Source organism: Nerophis ophidion, unplaced genomic scaffold, assembly GCF_033978795.1.
Source record: "Nerophis ophidion isolate RoL-2023_Sa unplaced genomic scaffold, RoL_Noph_v1.0 HiC_scaffold_194, whole genome shotgun sequence".
Classification (NCBI taxonomy): domain Eukaryota; kingdom Metazoa; phylum Chordata; class Actinopteri; order Syngnathiformes; family Syngnathidae; genus Nerophis; species Nerophis ophidion.
In genome coordinates this window covers 55,174-74,473 of record NW_026907116.1, presented here as the reverse complement: position 1 = coordinate 74,473, position 19,300 = coordinate 55,174, and the positions used below count along the sequence as shown (strand labels likewise).

The window sequence follows — 19,300 nt, the reverse complement described above, 5'->3', positions numbered from 1 at the left end:
TATCATGTTGTATGCATGCATGTGTGATGTATCATGTTGTATGCATGCATGTGTGATGTATCATGTTGTATGCATGCATGTGCGATGTATCATGTTGTATGCATGCATGTGTGATTTATCATGTTGTATACATGCATGTGTGATGTATCATGTTGTATGCATGCATGTGTGATGTATCATGTTGTATGCATGCATGTGTGATGTATCATGTTGTATACATGCATGTGTTATGTATCATGTTGTATACATGCATGTGTGATGTATCATGTAGTATGCATGCATGTGTGACGTATCATGTTGTATGCATGCATGTGCGATGTATCATGTTGTATGCATGCATGTGCGATGTATCATGTTGTATGCATGCAATTGTGATGTATCATGTTGTATACATGCATGTGTGATGTATCATGTTGTATGCGTGCATGTGTGATGTATCATGTTGTATGCATGCATGTGTGATGTATCATGTTGTATACATGCATGTGTGATTATCATGTTGTATGCGTGCATGTGTGATGTATCATGTTGTATGCATGCATGTGCGATGTATCATGTTGTATGCATGCATGTGTGATGTATCATGTTGTATGCATGCAAGTGTGATGTATCATGTTGTATACATGCATGTGTGATGTATCATGTTGTATACATGCATGTGTGATGTATCATGTAGTATGCATGCATGTGTGAGGTATCATGTTGTATGCATGCATGTGCGATGTATCATGTTGTATGCATGCATGTGCGATGTATCATGTTGTATGCATGCAATTGTGATGTATCATGTTGTATACATGCATGTGTGATGTATCATGTTGTATGCGTGCATGTGTGATGTATCATGTTGTATGCATGCATGTGTGATGTATCATGTTGTATACATGCATGTGTGATTATCATGTTGTATGCGTGCATGTGTGATGTATCATGTTGTATGCATGCATGTGCGATGTATCATGTTGTATGCATGCATGTGTGATTTATCATGTTGTATACATGCATGTGTGATGTATCATGTTGTATGCATGCATGTGTGATGCATCATGTTGTATGCATGCATGTGTGATGTATCATGTTGTATGCATGCATGTGTGATGTATCATGTTGTATGCATGCATGTGTGATGTATCATGTTGTATGCATGCATGTGTGATGTATCATGTTGTATGCATGCATGTGTGATGTATCATGTTGTATACATGCATGTGTGATTATCATGTTGTATGCGTGCATGTGTGATGTATCATGTTGTATGCATGCATGTGCGATGTATCATGTTGTATGCATGCATGTGTGATTTATCATGTTGTATACATGCATGTGTGATGTATCATGTTGTATGCATGCATGTGTGATGTATCATGTTGTATGCATGCATGTGTGATGTATCATGTTGTATGCATGCATGTGTGATGTATCATGTTGTATGCATGCATGTGTGATGTATCATGTTGTATGCATGCATGTGTGATGTATCATGTTGTATGCATGCATGTGTGATGTATCATGTTGTATACATGCATGTGTGATGTATCATGTTGTATGCATGCATGTGTGATGTATCATGTTGTATGCATGCATGTGTGATGTATCATGTTGTATGCATGCATATGTGATGTATCATGTTGTATGCATGCATGTGTGATGTATCATGTTGTATGCATGCATGTGTGATGTATCATGTTGTATGCATGCATGTGTGATGTATCATGTTGTATGCATGCATGTGTGATGTATCATGTTGTATGCTTGCATGTTCCAAATAAAGTCATACTCATCTCAACTCAACTCAATACTTGGTTGGCCTTTTTTGGATGATTAGAGAGGACCTCCCATTGGCTCCATTGCAAGTGGACTTTTATTTACATTTATGAGTTAGAATTAGGGCTGGGTGATATATGGAATATACTCCATATATTGTGGGTTTGTCTCTGTGCGCTATAGAAAATGACTATATTGTTAGTATTGGAGTATATGTTCTCACTCAGTTGCTTTTAGCCGCGGGCATTACACTACATCCTCTTCTCACTCTTTCTTGTCTCTCCTTCTCACAGAGACATAAAACAAGCGCACCTCCTCACATACGTCACATACTGTCGCGTGTGCAACGTCATACGCCCTCGCAGAGCAGACAGGTAGCGGCATTATAACGTTAGCTGTGGTGCTAACGGGGTGGTGCTAGTGGTAATACGAGAGAAAGAAGGTGCTAGTCTGGTAACAAATGAAGGAATAATTAATTCCCAAGAAAAGCAGCACAGAGTCCATTGTCTGGCGGTGGTTTGGTTTCAAAAGGGAAGATGTTGAAAAGACAACCGTAATATGTCAAGTATGCGGCAAAAGTGTTGCTACAAAAAGTAGCAGCACTGCTAATGTGTAGCATCATTTGAAAAGTCACCCGCTAGAGAATGAGGAGTGCTTGAAACTCTGCATGTCAACATCTCAGTTTGGTGCCACACCCACAAAATGCCCAAGCAAACATTTCCACATCAACCCCATATTAAAAAACTGGTCAACAACAGAAGGAGATAACGTCCGCAGGAACCTACCACATAGTGAAGGACATACACTATTTGATTTCCTATTATGCAGCACATTTTTATTTGACACTTATTGATATATCTTGTGTGACATCATGCACAAAAGTGCACTTTATTTGTTTTAAACTATTGTAGTGGTGTTCTGTACAACAAGTGCACTTTAATATAGTGTTGTTTTGATAAGTCATCTTAGTGACATCATTCACAAAAGTGCACTCATAGCTTGTTTTAAAATGTCTCTGACAATCTTGCACTTTTTGCTTTGGAAATGACATGAATGTTTGTGCCACTGCTTAATAACTGTTTAATAAATACACTTTTGCTAATTTGACTTAGTTGTGGTTTCCCTCTCTGCATGAAAGTTTAAAAGTAGCATATATGAATGCAGTATGAAGAAGAATGTTTGAATGTAGACACATAGAATCATCATACTGCTGTGATTATATGCATCAAGTGTTCATTCAAGGCTAAGGCAAAATATCCACATATATATGCTGTATCGTGATGTGGACTAAAAATATTGAGATATTATTAAAAGGCCATATCGCCCAGCCCTAGTTAGAATGGGATTTTTTTTTTTTTATATATCCACCATCATGTCTTTTATAATGATTGTGAACGATAGAAAAATTCCTCAAAAAAGTGCAGTTCTCCTCTAAATTCCAATGATTAGATTTAAGACTTGAAGTGTATGAGCATGAAGTGATGAAGCCTACTTGGATGAGAGGACAAAGGTCTTGTAAGACCAAGTGAAGAGTCCAGTTGTGATGGATTGAATGCCCTGAGAATAAAATGTTGTGCTTACTTGGACTGTGATGAAGCTGTGAGGACTCAGGTGGTTTGTCTTCATGCTCTTCAGTCTTCACAGAGACAACAGTCAGTGGAAACTTGCTGACATCAGCCTCCTCCTGCCCTACAGGACACTCTCCCTCCTGACTCATCCACACTTCCTCCTCTTCCTCTTTAATGTGGGGGGGCTGTGGATTCTCCTCTTCCTCTTTAATGTGAGGGGGCTGTGGATTCTCCTCTTCCTCTTTAATGTGAGGGGGCTGCTGGACATCTGTTGGGTAAATAAGTAAATAAGATCAAGAGGGAATAGAAATAGTTTTGAACTGACACTGTTGACACAATTACATTATTTGTGTTCTTCCGTGTGTTGTGTTAAAAGTGTGTAGCAAAACAAACAATAAAAACACAGGAAATACCCAATTGGTTCCTAAAATTAATTCAAAAGTGGAACAGTGAGTACAAAAACAGACTTGGAAATTTGATGAGGGGCAATTTGAAAAGTTTTTATAAGTACGAGGCAGCATTGATTGAAGCAATTACTAACTTCACTGATGTAAAGTGTGTAAAAATTGTTTTGTGTATACGGTCTATGACACCTAAACTTTATCTGTAAACTTAAACATATTCTTTTAATGCCATAGTCATTACTATAACTAAAATATCATGGAAATTCAAAAAATCTAATTCCAAAATCACTGCAAAAACATTCATGGTATGTTTTTGTGATCATGCAAAATATTTTTTGGTGGTCATTTTGTTGCCTGGGCCAAAAGGAACTTTCACAAAAACATGTTTTACTATGTGCTGTTTTATGGAGTATCTTCATCAACAATTCCTCTTTAGGAATTGGAGACCATCTACGACACGCTGAAGGAAAGTCAGTCACCTTAATAATTCAAGTTTTGACTACTTTAGTTATTGAAAATAATTGTTTATGTTCACTTATTGATACTTGTAAGTCAGATTTAGGAAGTGAAATCATAACTTTAATTAGATTTGTTTACAGTATAAAATGTATTTAGTGAGTGTGTGAGTTTTATGTAAACATGTTGATACAGGTTTACTTCTTGGGGACTGGAATACTGATATGTCCTGAAAGGATGCACCCATTTTTAAAACCTTCACTAAGCTGTGCCACCAACATTGTCTCACTTAGCTCATTAAGCAAACTACCAGGGTGAGTGAGTCCTGTTAAACCTTCATAGACCTCCTTGTTACTTCTGACCAGTCTCAGATCACCACGAGTGGAACAACTGTGTGCGGCTTAAGTGATCATTCCATCATTTTCTGTACCCATAAAGAACAGAACCGAGGCTGACGGCCACAAAATAAGCGAAGCTACAATCCTCAAGACCTAGACTAGCAAGGCTTTCAATGACAAACTGCCGAAATAAGACTTGCCTCGGTACTTGCAAGTACACAGGTTTTTGGGTCAATTCCTAACCTCAGAAAAGTAGACAACTTCACAGTCAAAGTGGGTGACAATATTATAACAAACAAAAATGAGATTACCTATCTTGGTTGCATCGTAGAGACTAATCTCTCCAGTGAAAAAATGACTACTAAGGTAGTCAAAGAATCAACCAATGAATTCTGCTCTTACTAGTGTTGTCCCGATACCAATATTATAGTACCGGGACCTATACCAAAATGTATTTTGATACTTTTCAATACTTCTCTAAATAAATGGGACCACAAAAAAGTACATTATTGGCTTCATTTTAACAAAAAATCTTCGGGTACATTAAACATATGATTCTTATTGAAAGTTTTTCCTAAATAAAATAGTAAACATACTAGACAACTCACCCCAATAGTGATGAAGTGCTTCGAGAGGATAGTCATGTCACACATCAAGAAGACCATCCCAGACACACTGGACCCTCTACAGCAGGGGTCACCAACCTTTTTGAAACCAAGAGCTACTTCTTGGGTACTGATCAATGCGAAGGGCTTCCAGTTTGATACATACTTAAATAAATTGCCAGAAATAGCCAATTTGCTCAAATTACCTTTAATAAACAAATCTATATATATAAAAAATTGATATTTCTGTCTATCATTTTGTCGTAAATGTTTTTTCTTTTTACGGAAGTTTTTTTTTGTAGAGAATAAATGATGAAAAAACACTTAATTGAACAGTTTAAAAGAGGAGAAAACACGAAAAAAATTAAAATACAATTTTTAAAAACAGTTTATCTTTAAAATTCCAAATTCAACCGAAAAAAATGAAGAGAAAAACTAGCTAATTTGAATCTTTTTGAAACAATTTAAAAAAATAATTTATGGAACATCATTAGTCATTTTTCCTAATTAATATTAATTTTTGAATGTTGATGACATGTTTTGAATAGGTTAAAATCCAATCTGCACTTTGTTAGAATATATAATAAATTGGACCAAGCGATATTTCTAACAAAGACAAATCATTATTTCTTCTAGATTTTCCATAACAAAAATTTTAAAAGTAATTCAAAATACTTTGAAATAAGATTTAAATTTGATTCTACAGATTTTGTAGATTTGCCAGAATAATTTCTCTGAATTTTAATCATAATAAGTTTGAAGAAATTTTTCACTAATATACTTTGTCTCCAAAGACATGCACCTGGGGATAGGTTGATTGGCAACACTAAATGGTCCCTAGTGTGTGAATGTGAGTGTGAATGTTGTCTGTCTCTCTGTGTTGGCCCTGCGATAAGGTGGCGACTTGTCCAGGGTGTACCCTGCCTTCCGCCCGATTGTAGCTGAGATAGGCGCCAGCGCCCCCTGCGACCCCGAAAGGGAATAAGCGGTAGAAAATGGATGGATGGATACTTTGTCGAAAAAACAGAAGCTAAAATGAAGAATTATATTAAAATGTATTTATTATTCCTTACAATAAAAAAAAAATACTTGAACATTGATTTAAATTGACAGGAAAGAAGAGGAAGGAATTGAAAAGGTAAAAAGGTGAATGTGTTTAACAATCCTAAAATAAATTTTAAGGTTGTTTTTTTTCTTCAAAAAATTGTCTTTCTGAAAGTTATAAGAAGCAAAGTAAAAAAATAAATGAATGTATTTAAACAAGTGAATACCATCTGGTCCTAACAGGCGACCTGGTGCCCGCGGTCACCGCGTTGGTGACCCCTGCTCTACAGTTTGCCTGCCGGCAGAATCGGTCCAGTTAGGTTGCAGTCAACCCCGTCATCCACACCACCCTCACCCACGTAGAGGGCAAGGACACCTATGCCAGGCTATTATTCATCGACTACAGCTCTGCTTTTAACACGGTCATCCCACAAAAACTCACTGCTAAACTCCTCACTGTTGGTCTGACACCAACTCTCTGTGACTGGGTCCTGAACTTTCTCACAAACCGGCCCCAGTCAGTCAGTATCGGCAACCAGACATCAGGCACAAAGGTTCTAGGCATTGGGACCCCCCAAGGCTGCGTGCTGAGCCCCCTATTGTACACCCTCTTCACACACGACTGCCAAACACCACTGTCATCAAGTTTGCAGATGATACTACGTACAGAAGGGAGGTAGCGGAACTGGTGGCCTGGTGTAAGGATAATAATCTCTCCTTGAACACAGACAAGACCAAGGAGATGATGTACATAGGTGGGACAAAGGTGGACAGGGTGAAAACCTTTAAATTCCTCGGGACTCACATCAGCGAGGACCTCACCTGGGATCACAACACCCAACAAACAATAAAGAAAGGCCAGTAGTGACTGTATTTCCTAAGAAAGCTGAGAGAATTTGGCATGCCACCCAAAATTCTCAGCGACTTCTATAGAAGTACGGTTGAGAGTGTCCTTACCAGCTCAATCACGGTCTGGTATGGAAACTGTACTGCTAAGGACAGGAAGGCACTCCAGCGAGTGATTAAAACTGCTCAGTACATATCAGGAGCAGCCTTCCCCTCACTACAGGACATGTAGTCTACCAGGGCCACCAGGAGAGCACACAACATCATCAAGGACAGTACACGGTCTCTTCAGCCTCCTACCATCAGGCAGACCATACAGGACCTGAAATCCAGGACTACCAGACAGACAAACAGTTTTTACCCACAGGCCATCAGGCTTGTGAATGCTAACTTTTGAATGCCAGCTCCCCCCCAACCCTTTACTTTTGTCTTTTTGAACAAAAGACAGCTACAATGACCACCCCCTAACTGTGAACCATCACTGTAGACACTTTTCACCGTTGATCACTAAAAACACTTTAACTGCTGCTGTGACCCAAGGTCACCTCCATATTTATACTGTCGACTGTCAATCAGAATGTGCAATAATGTTATGTTACTTACTGTGCCTTGTATATACATTTTTATTTTTAGCTAAGTACAGTGTGACTTGTTGAAGGGTGGACTAGCAAAGTAAGATTTTCATTGTACGGCAAACTGTCTGTTTAACTGTGCATATGACAATAAACTATCTTGAATCTTCAATCAAAAAGTGATCTGATGTAATATTTTGATATTTACACATCGCATATTTACACACACGCATTTTACTAGAATGCCCTTATGACCATTAGCTCGGTTGGTAGAGTGGCCGTGCCAGCAACTTGAGGGTTGCAGGTTCGATTCCCGCTTCCGCCATCCTAGTCACTGCCGTTGTGTCCTTGGGCAAGACACTTTACCCACCTGCTCCCAGTGCCACCCACACTGGTTTGAATGTAACTTAGATATTGGGTTTCACTATGTAAAGCGCTTTGAGTCACTAGAGAAAAAGCGCTATATAATATAATTCACAATTCACAGATGTATCAATATCAAGTACCTACTGTACTGTTTACTTGTTGAAATACTATTTTTAGAGCAAATATCTGCCGAAATGGCCACTTTGTTGCTGCCAAAAATGTATTTTAAATAATAGTTTGATATTGACACATCTCATCTCTGCTTATTTTACTAGAATACTCTAATGAGCATTATATATATATATATATATATATATATATATATATATATATATATATATCAAGTACCTACTGAGATAAGGTGAGAAGCTCTGCCATCCGGGAGGAACTCAAAGTAAAGCCGCTGCTCCTCCACATGGAGAGGAGCCAGATGAGGTGGTTCGGCATCTGGGCATCTGGTCAGGATGCCACCCGAACACCTCCCGAGGGAGGTGTTTAGGGCACGTCCAACCGGTACGAGGCCACGGGGAAGACCCAGGACACGTTGGGAAGACTATGTCTCCCGGCTGGCCTGGGAACGCCTCGGGATCCCCCGGGAAGAGCTAGACGAAGTGGCTGGGGAGAGGGAAGTCTGGGCTTCCCTGCTTAGGCTGCTGCCCCCGCGACCCGATCTCGGATAAGCGGAAGAAGATGGATGGATGGAAGTACCTACTGTACTGTATACTTGTAGAAATACCCTTTACAAAGCTAAAATATACCGAAACAACCACTCTGCTGCTGCCAAAATTTGATTTCAAGTAATATTTTGATACTGAAAAATCTCATCTCTGTATAGTTTACTAGTATACCCTTATGATAAAATAAGTGGGTTGTTCTTGTATAGCGCTTTTCTACCTTCAAGGTACTCAAAGCGCTTTGACACTATTTCCACATTTACCCATTCACACACACATTCACACACTGATGGAGGGAGCTGCCATGCAAGGCGCCAAACCAGCACCCATCAGGAGCAAGGGTGAAGTGTCTTGCTCAGGACACAACGGACGTGACGAAGATGGTACCAGGTGGGGATTGAACCAGGGACCCTCGGGTTGCGCACGGCCACTCTCCCACTACGCCACGCAGTCCCTATGAGCATTATGAGCATTACATCTATCAAAATCAAGTACCTACTGTACTGTTTACTTGTTGAAATACCCTTTTTAGAGCTAAAAAGTACCCAATTTGCCACTTTACTGCGACCAATAATTGATTCCATATGATATTAACAATAATAACAAAATTTTCAGAATAATTGTATATGAGTTCAGCGCCCCCCGCGACCCCAAAAGGGAATAAGCGGTAGAAAATGGATGGATGGAAGTTATGAAAAAACTTTGTGTTCCATTGAGTTCAGGTCCCCTGCGAGAAGACCAAAGCTGTCTTTCATCTTATCAAACAAAAGGCTTGTAAAACTCCACTGTCTGCAATGGGATGCAACATGGAGGTGTCGGTTTCTTTGATCTATTGACAGCCACAGGAAGACCTTTTCCTAACCTGAGATCTACAAAGCAGACCATTTCTTTAAACTGTTTACGACCGAGTGCAAAAGCTGCTTACGACCCCCCCCCCCATCCCTTTAAAAACAGCTGCAGCTATGTAATCAGAAAAGGCCCACATAAAAGAGGAAGCGTGGAACTCCCTCGTCAAAGGGAGGCGTGGCGCATTGGGAGAGTGGCCGTGCGCACTCTCCCAAGGGTCACAGGTTCAAATCCCACCTAGTACCAACCTCGTTGTGTCCTGAGCAAGACACTTCACCCTTGCTCCTGATGGGTGCTGGTTGGCGCCCTGCATGGCAGCTCCCTCCATCAGTGTGTGAATGTGTGTGTGAATGGGTAAATGTGGAAGTAGTGTCAAAGTGCTTTGAGTACCTTGAAGGTAGAAAAGCGCTATACAAGTACAACCCATTTATCATTTATTTATTTAAAGCGTGGTGGGAAACTGTACGAAGTTGCAGCCCAGACGTTTCTCCTCATGAGCTAAATGGGATCCTGTCTCTGTTTGATTTCTTTGCTTCTTGTCTTGTCAAATAGATGTCATCGGTGTTTGAACCTGACAAGAATGTCAAAGCATTTCTCTAAAACACAATATTATACATTCTGAAAATGTAAACGATAGCAAGAATATACCTACACATTTCAGAAAATTTCGCTCGCAAACACTTTGTTTGGAAGATGTGTACTGCCTTTTTTTTGCCCTTTGAGACAAATGTGATTTAGGGCTGTATAAATAACATTGATTGATTGATACTGAACAAAAATGCTAAATAGCTAAAGAAAACTGTCACTGAACATCTTAGTGTGATGTCATTCTGTGACAGACAAATGGTACACAGTTTCCACATGGTGAGGACATTGATGGTCAGACTCACTGTCCTACGGATTACCTCAACTTCTGCCTAGACGTGACCTGCCCTGCTAAGACTGTTCAGTGCTACCCTAATGACAAACTCTGGGTAACACAGGAGGTTCAAGCTGTGCTCAACAAGAAGAAAGCTGCCTTCTGGAGTGGAGACAGGGAGGCAATGAGAGCAGCACAGCGGGAGGTGAGAGGACGCGTGAGGAAGACTAAGGACAGCTACAGGAAGAAGCTGGAGCAGAACAACATGATGGAGGTCTGGGAAGGTGTGAAAACCATCACAGGCCACAAGACAAAGACCAGAGCAGTAGGGGGGACAATAGAGAGGGCCAATGAGATGAAGAACTTCTTCAACCGGTTTAACCAGTACTGTTCTCCCCACCCCCCAATCCTCATTGCATCCACCCCCTTTTCTTCTCCCCCTCCCCAGCCATGGTTGCAACCCCCTCCTCCTCCTCCTCCACCACCTCTACGCAAACATTAGTCATCTCTGTGAACCAGGTCAGAGGTCAACTGAGGAAGCTGCATCATAGTTTCTGGTGCGCACAAGATACATATCTCAAAAAAATTGTACCTATGTCCCTTTAGGAGCTCTGTAATTTTTTAAATGATCAGCATGTCATCTTTTATGTGAAATTGTTATTCAAATAAAGATTGCAAAAAGGAAAACTATAGTAGTGACAACATGCAGGAACATAACTGACGTAAAACAAATAAAATGGAAGTGACCTTGTCTCTGCACACGCGTGCATTGATCATGTCTTCTTGAACCGATCGAGCAGGGATTCTAAAACTGTGGTACGTGTACCACTAGTGGTACGCGGGTATCACCTAATGGTACGCCAAATATTATTTCATTTTTTATGTACATTGTTTTATTTTCCAACATGCAAACACTGTGTTACTGTTCAAACTGTGTGTACTGTTACAGTAACTAAAATATTAAATATACTTGTTAAATAATGTGTCTTCCTTGTTATTAATGAATAATTAAGGCCTACTATGCTACTATATTTTAATGCTGTTCATGATGGTGGTACTTGGAAATCCAAGTATTTACTGAGTTGGTACTTGGTGAAAAAGGTTTGACAACTACTGATGTAGTGAAGTTGTAAACTAAATTGGCAGCCACCATTTTGTTATACCCAAACAGCGTCTGCTCATACATCGCGCTTCCAACGAGATCCCGTTCTTTCCCCCGAGTTAGAAAGTTCCAGAACTGTTCACGTTATACCATCTCATTGTGCAACATGTGAATGTTTGAAGTGGAACTAAATGTGATCTCTGAAAGGGGTACACATTATTACCAAAGCAGGGCCCCCATCCACATATACAATACTACTACATATCGTATGAAAAACAACATTATTTTTGTTTTTTTAATTATAAGTGTGCCAAATCACCTATATTTGAACATTATCTAATGGAAATGACTGCTGTCTGATAATCACATTAATAACACAATAACAATCATGTGTCTGAGTACACCTATTGATAAATTATTAATCAAACACGTCATATTAATGATGAAATATAAAGTTACTAAAGATGTGAGAGTAAGAAGTAAACAAACCTGTTCTGTGTAACACAACTTGAGGTTTTTGATGTGGTCGCTCCTTCTCCTCTTTAGTTGGACAAAGTTCCTCCTCGTACTCTGCTATGGTTCTTTCACACATTTTCACACAATCACAACACTTTACACTCACACTTGATCTTAACTAAGCGATGTGTTGATCAAATCCGCGTCTCTTTGTTAGCGGCTAACAAGCTAAGCTAACTAGCATGCTAAGCTAACTAGCGCGCTCAAACAAGGAGCAATCTAAGCGGGCCTAATAATGTCCAAAGTTGAGTGAGACGAGTGGAGTTGATGCTGACACGGAGGATGAATAAAGTGTAGTTAGTAGATGTGCCGAGGCTTAGAAGCGTGTGTGGAGTAAAGGAGGACTTTGCTGCGAAGAACATATCCTCCACGCATGCGTCACTTAGGGGCGGGGCCAACGAGTCATCGTGATGGGCAAGTCATGAACGATTCAATCTAAATGTATGTTTTCATGGTGTCTACACAAAAAATCACGGCCACCAATGATCCATCCATCCCTTTATCGACTGTGTGTCCCTTTAGGGATGGCGGGGTGTGCTGGAGCCTATCTCAGCTGCATTCAGGCGGAAGGCGGCGTACACCCTGGACAGGTCGCCACCTCATCGCAGGGCCAACACAGATAGACATACATGTATATAAACTGTATTTGACTTTAAATCTGATAAATATCATTCAACAACAACACAATTTGCAGACTGTAATTACTGGTTTGCTGGTTTTACTGGTGTAAATTATTATTGCCTATTGTGAGCGAACTGTGGTGCTGAATTTCCACCAGGGATCAATAAAGTACTTTCTATTCTATTCTAAAATTCTGCATCCGAGAGATCACAACCATTGCAGCCATGCGTCCAAAACGTAAGGACAAGCATAAGTAAAGTGTCTGTTATTTTACAATGTAATAATCTATTTAAGAAGAAAGGCCGCCTGTTAACAGCAGAGTGTCAGTGAGGCACACACTCTCAGGAATGCATGGGGGAAAGGTTGGAGACAAGCGGGAAACTCTTAGTTATAGGCCATAAGGTGAACCAGGAAAAAGTGGCTAGAAAGTGATTTTCGTTCCCACGTCTGGGCACTACTCTTTTTTTGCCTACACAATGCCATTGTAGACATTAGGTTAAACGTTCTCCGCAAAATATCCTGGCAGTTTTTTTAAGAGCCATAAATGTATAAAAATAGGAATGATAAAAAAACGAAAATCTTATGCAGCTATTTTTTCTTGTAAATATATTTACATTCATTCTGGAAACAGACTCTCTCTAACAAATTGACATTAATGCATATACCTAACATTTGATACAGGTATTTTAGCATTGGTATACTTTAATTTAAATTTAAACCATGAAACATATAAAACAAATGAAAAAAAATGCTTCAAAGTAAGTGAATAGCAACCTGTACAATTGAACATACACATGGTACATTAACAATAATGTTTTATACATTAAAATTTTCAGCAGATAATTTGTTGTAAGAGGAAGTAAAGAAATAAAATAAAATAAAGAACACTTTGGCCCAAAATGGCTGACAACAATCAAAATATCGAATAATGACGAAAAATGGAAATACAACAAAAACTGCATTACAGTTTAGAATCTGTACACAATATGGTATAAAACAATGTTTACATGAACAAAACAATGTGACAGCAGGTCTTGGGTATTTTTTTATATATTTGTTTTTATTATTTTGTCTTAACTTAGCACATTGTTAAAGCCATATCTCAAGAATTATTTGATAGATTTTCCTCAAATTTGGCACAAACTCAAACTATGATTATTATATATGTTAAGGTCAAGTGCACTGTAACCTCACATTCTATTTTTAAAGCATTTCATTTAAGTAAAAAAAAAAAAGAAATAGTAAAATACTCTGAGGGATTTTTCTCAAATGGGGCAAAAACTCCAATTTTATTCGAGAACTAACTAAATAAGTGTGAGTTTGCGTATTCTGAACGAGGGAGACATTGTTCATCTCTTAGCTTTCACTATCATCAGAACCTCCGACCTTTAGATGCAAAATACATAATGTCTCGACAAACAGATATCACTTTGGAGCGACAGCTGAGCAGCGCTGTTTGAAGTTGTGTACTCTTTTCAAAGATATGGAACTCTTTTCGAAGAAAATCTTTTGAAGACAAGAACAAAGTCACAGGCCAGCATGAAGTAAAGGTATGTCATATATGGCCATATAACAGTGTGTGCACACAAAGACAGCAACAAAAAATCCAATACATTGGTGGTTAATATTCAATGTTATTGAACCCGATAGTGGGTATTTTCCAGGAAATGTTGTGCATGATTGCAACCCGTTTGTGGGTATATTTCATATACAAGGTGGTGTTTTATGATTCCTTGTGCAAGCCCATTTGTGGGTGAGGTTTTGGTTTGAACAAATGCAAATGAATAATTGCGGTTTTGATGTTTGGTGTTTTGAGTGACATTAACAAGGTTTCCATATATTTGATCTGATTTTGAATTGTGGGTTGTGCATAATCATGGATCCTGGGAAAGGAAAATACAATGCTTTGGAAATGCATGATCATGTGTTAAAGTAACGCATTCAATGTGTGATACAATTAAAGGTCAAATGGAACCCTCACAGGCTGAACTGTCAGAAATGATTGAAAATCAGTCACAACCTGCAGAGATGGAAAAACAGGTGGACACAGATCATACTTACCAACACTCCTGGATTTTCCGGGAGACTCCCGAAATTCAGCGCCTCTCCCGAAAACCTCCTGGGACAATTTTCTCCCGAAATTGAGGCGGAGCTGGAGGCCACGCCCCCTCCAGCTCCATGCGGACCTGAGTGACGTGTATAAAGAGCGTGTCTGCCCAATGATGTTATAACTGTAAAATGATCGAGGGCGAGTTATTGGTTTCTTATGTGGGTTTATTGTTAGGCAGTTTCATTAACGTCCTCCCAGCGTGGTAAAACAACATACAACAACAGCAGTCCGTTTTCGTCTACCGTAAAGCAGTTCGTCTGCCAAACAGCATTGTTGTGAAACTCTTAAACAGGACAATACTGCCATCTACTGCACTTGCATATGGTTAGAAAAAGGATGGACGATTCAACCCTTAACTCAACAATGAGTAAATGAGTGTTATGTGTGTGTAAATGTGTAAATAAATGAACACTGAAATTCAAGTATTTATTTTATATATATATATATATATATATATATATATATATATATATATATATATATATATATATATATATATATATATATATATATATATACATGGTGTTTTGTGTTGTGGTTTGTGCAGCCCTTTGAGACACTAGTGATTTAGGGATATATAAATAAACATTGATTGATTGATTGATTGATTGATTGATTGATTGATATATATGAAATACTTGACTTGGTAAATCTATGAATCTAGCGGTAAATATACTCCTTCCCTCTTAACCACGCCCCCAACCACGCCCCACCCTGACCATGCCCCCCACCACCAACCCGCACCCCCCGAAATCGGAGGTCTCAAGGTTGGCAAGTATGACACAGATCAAACATCTGATGTAAAAAAAAAAACGCACAGTGAAAATGACACCAAAAGCCCTAATGCACAGAATGGAAACACTTGAGAAGGAGAGGAGATCTAAATTAAACAAGGCAAGCAACATGCAGAAACATATCATGGAAATGATGGAAAATGGAGAGGACAAAATGGACGTGCAATCTGCTTTCACCAAATATCTCAATGTTATAAAGGAAACCGCAAGTGCACACACATCCCTCCTACCAATTCTACCAACAGAGGACCAAATCAATCACGACATATGGTACAAAGCCAAATTAATCAATCTACATTAATTCATTGGGCATGTTAACACCTGGATAAAAACACCAACCCTGGAAAATATGGAGGATTTCGAAAACGAAATTAATCCAAATGACAGCATTAGTAATATAAGTCACAAATCACATGGGAGTCACACACGGTCTGGTTCTAGTAATTCTAGAACCTCCTCAGTTCGCAGACAGGCAGAGGCCGACAGGGCTGCCCTCGCTGCCTTGGAAGAGGAGGAGGAAAATATAAAAAAGAAATATGAAGAGGAGAGGGAAATAATCAGAAAGAAAAAGGAAATGATGGACCTGGATGCTCAATTGGCAGCTGCTGATGCAAAATTAGCAGCTTTAAAAGCTTCCAGCCTTCATGCTTCCTCACACACAGCATCTGATGGCATGAGCTCCTACTTAAAAAGAACCAAGGAACCAGCAGTCACTCTCAACCCCCAGGCTCAAGACTATCAACCCCTCACACAGCAGCAGTCAAGCCAAGCTTTACCAACACAGTCCATCCACCATCCATCTGAGCAACTACAAATATCAATCAATCAATGTCAATCAATGTTTATTTGTATAGCCCTGTGGAGATCCTCGTCCTGGATCCTCCATTCCCTCCCCGGAAACACCACGCCTGGTTCAGTGGTTACACACTTTTTATTTCTTTACAATTTCTTTTTGTGCTCAATGTCTCTTTCAGCTTTTCAGCTCTCAATGACATGCGTTTCTCCTGATCTCCTTCGTCTGGCTCTCACTCCTCAATCGCCAGCCCCTCTCATGGTTTCCAACGCTGCTGATAAAGGAAACAGGTGATTAGATAACTCGTCCCAGCTGAGGTATCTGCTCACCTGATTGTATTTAATATTCATACTCTATACCTTCTTTCTCTCATTTTCTATCTGTTTTCACCTTCATTCTCTCCTTTTCTCCCTATTTTTACTTTTATTCTCAACTTTTCTCTCAATCTTTGTCAATCCAATCCAATCCAATCCACTTTATTTATATAGCACATTTAAACAACAAGAACGTTTCCAACGTGCTGCACAGCCATGTTAAAAACAATATTAAAAAAACAATTTTATGTTCCACCAATGACTGAATAAAAACACAAAATAAATAAATATAAAACCAATATAAAAACAATATAAAAACAAAATATGATTAAAAACAATTTTAAAGGGTAAAAGCAATTAAAACAGTAAAATAATAATCAAAGTGTATAAAAAACACAGAGGACAACAGAGGACAGAGGACCACACAACTCACATAGTTTTAAAAGCCAAAGAATAAAAGTGGGATTTAAGACGAGACTTAAAACACTCCACTGTGGAAGCAGTTTGAACATGGAGGGGCAGAGTGTTCCAGAGCTTAGGGCCGACCACAGAAAAGGCCCTGTCTCCCCTTGTCTTAAGTCTGGTCTTGGGCACCACGAGCTGGAACTGGCTCTCGGACCTCAGAGCGCGCGCAGGAATGTAAATTTGGATGAGGTCCGATGGTCCCAAGTCAGTGAGGGCCGGACCAAAAACTAAAATTTCCGTTTTTCCCTCATTCATTATTAAAAAATTCTGGGCTAACCAAGCCTTGACGTCACATAGACAGTTAAGAAGGGGTGTCAGGGGGCCGTGGCTTTTTGAAATCGGCATATAAATTTGGCAGTCATCTGCATAAAAGTGATAAAACACTCCATGTTTCTTAAAAATATCTCCAAGAGGAAGGAGATAAAGAGCGAACAGGATGGGGCCTAAAATAGATTCCTGGGGGACACCACAGTAAAGCGGGGCAGAAGAGGAGGTGGCGTCCCCCAGCCTGACAGAGAAGGACCTCTCAGACAGGTAAGATCTGAACCACTGTAACGCAGTCCCCCTGACACCCACACAGTCTCTCAGGCGCTCTAAAAGAATTGTGTGGTCAACTGTGTCAAAGGCAGCTGTAAGATCTAAAAGCACTAAAATGGCAGAGCTGCCAGAATCAGACATTAAAAGCAAGTCATTAAAAACCTTTAAAAGTGCAGATTCAGTACTGTGCAAAGCTTTGTATCCAGACTGAAATGGATCTAAAGTGCTATTTTCATCTAAAAAAGGCTGCAGTTGTGCCAGAACACATTTCTCCAAAATCTTTGACACAAAAAGTAATTTGGAAATGGGCCGATAATTTGACAAACTTGTCGGATCAAGACCTGTTTTTTTAATCAAAGGCTCAACAACAGCTCTTTTACAAAAGGAGGGGACACAGCCAGAAATCAAGCTGCTGTTGATGATGTTCCTAACAGACAAATCAATAGTGTCCCAGATTTCTTTAAAAAAGCGAGGGGGGACTGAGTCTGTGGGACATGACGAGGGTTTTAGCTTGCCGACTATTCCTGTAAGTTCAGGCATGGACACAGGCTCAAAGTGACAGAACACAGTCGAGCACTGAGTGGCCACATTAAAACATAATGGAAAACGAGAAAGATTTGCCAGAATAGAAGCAACCTTATGATTAAAAAAGGAGAGAAATTTTTCACAAGTTTCACTTGTCAACTCCAGTGAAGTGGCTGGATTTGGTTTAAGAACATTACTAATAGTATTAAAAAGAACACGTGGCTTACTGATGCTATTTAAAATTATGTCTGACAAATATTTTGTTTTCTCAGCTTTAACCACACTTTGATAATTTCGACAGTTTTCTTTTAAAATTTGATAGGAGACTTCCAAGTGATCCCCTTTCCACTTGCGCTCCGCCCTTCGCCGCTCACGCCGAGCTGTGTGTGTGCTTTCATTGAGCCAAGGTTCCTGTTTTAGTTTGGGACGTATAGCTCTGAGGGGCGCTATACTATCCAGAATCTTAGAACATGTCGAAAGAAAAGAGCACATCAATTGTTGAGTGTCTGCAGGGTGTGATATACTCTGCATGGACTCAGTAAACAAAGGAGAAAAGGCGGCTGCGGTGTCAGACCTAATAACACGCGCATGACGCACGGCAAGCGGCTTTACATCAGGTTCAAAAGTTAAATTAAACATAACAGGACTGTGATCACTGAACACCGCATCACCAATAACAACATTGTCAACAATAAAACCATAAGACAGTATGAGGTCTAGTGTATGCCTGCGTTCATGTGTAGAACCACACACAGACTGTACTAAGTTCAAAGAGTCAACGACATTCAGGAAGCTCCTGGATAAAGGTTCGTCTGGGCAGCAGGTGTGAATATTAAAATCACCAACAATTAAGACACGATCGTATTTGGGCAGGATTTCGGCCAGAAATTGAGAAAAGTCATTTATAAAGTCTTTGTGGTACTTGGGTGGTGGATATACGACGACACACAGGACGACACCAGAAAGACCCAGTTCAAACATGCATAGTTCCAAGCTTGAAAAGGAGGATTGCAGGCGGATCTGACGGCATTTAAAGTCATTTTTAAAAACGACTGCTAATCCTCCTCCTTTTCGGCCGGACGACCGCGGAGAATTAAAATAGGAACACTCCGGAGGCAGAAGTTCATTAAGAGCGGCGGACTCACCGACTCTCAGCCAGGTTTCTGTCAAACAGAGGAGGT

At 39.7% G+C, this 19,300-nt stretch overlaps 1 protein-coding gene across 1 annotated transcript; it reads right to left on the bottom strand.

Moving 5' to 3' along the window:
- Positions 1 to 2,509: 2,509 nt before the first annotated feature.
- LOC133547811 (uncharacterized) lies at positions 2,510 to 12,373 on the bottom strand. The gene is made up of 2 exons (XM_061893325.1): positions 11,934 to 12,373; positions 2,510 to 3,600 (listed from the first exon to the last, which is right to left on the bottom strand). Exons 1-2 carry the CDS (start codon positions 12,034 to 12,036, stop codon positions 3,095 to 3,097), a joined length of 609 nt encoding a protein of 202 aa, XP_061749309.1. The 5' UTR covers positions 12,037 to 12,373; the 3' UTR covers positions 2,510 to 3,094.
- Between the last annotated feature and the right edge of the window lie 6,927 nt (positions 12,374 to 19,300).

Coding starts and splice junctions, on each gene's coding strand:
- LOC133547811 (XM_061893325.1), bottom strand. CDS start 12,036: ATGTGTGAAAGAACCATAGCAGAGTACGAGGAGGAACTTTGTCCAACT. Junction 3,601..11,933: donor AGTTGTGTTACACAGAACAG/GTTTGTTTACTT, acceptor TTTACCCAACAG/ATGTCCAGCAGCCCCCTCAC.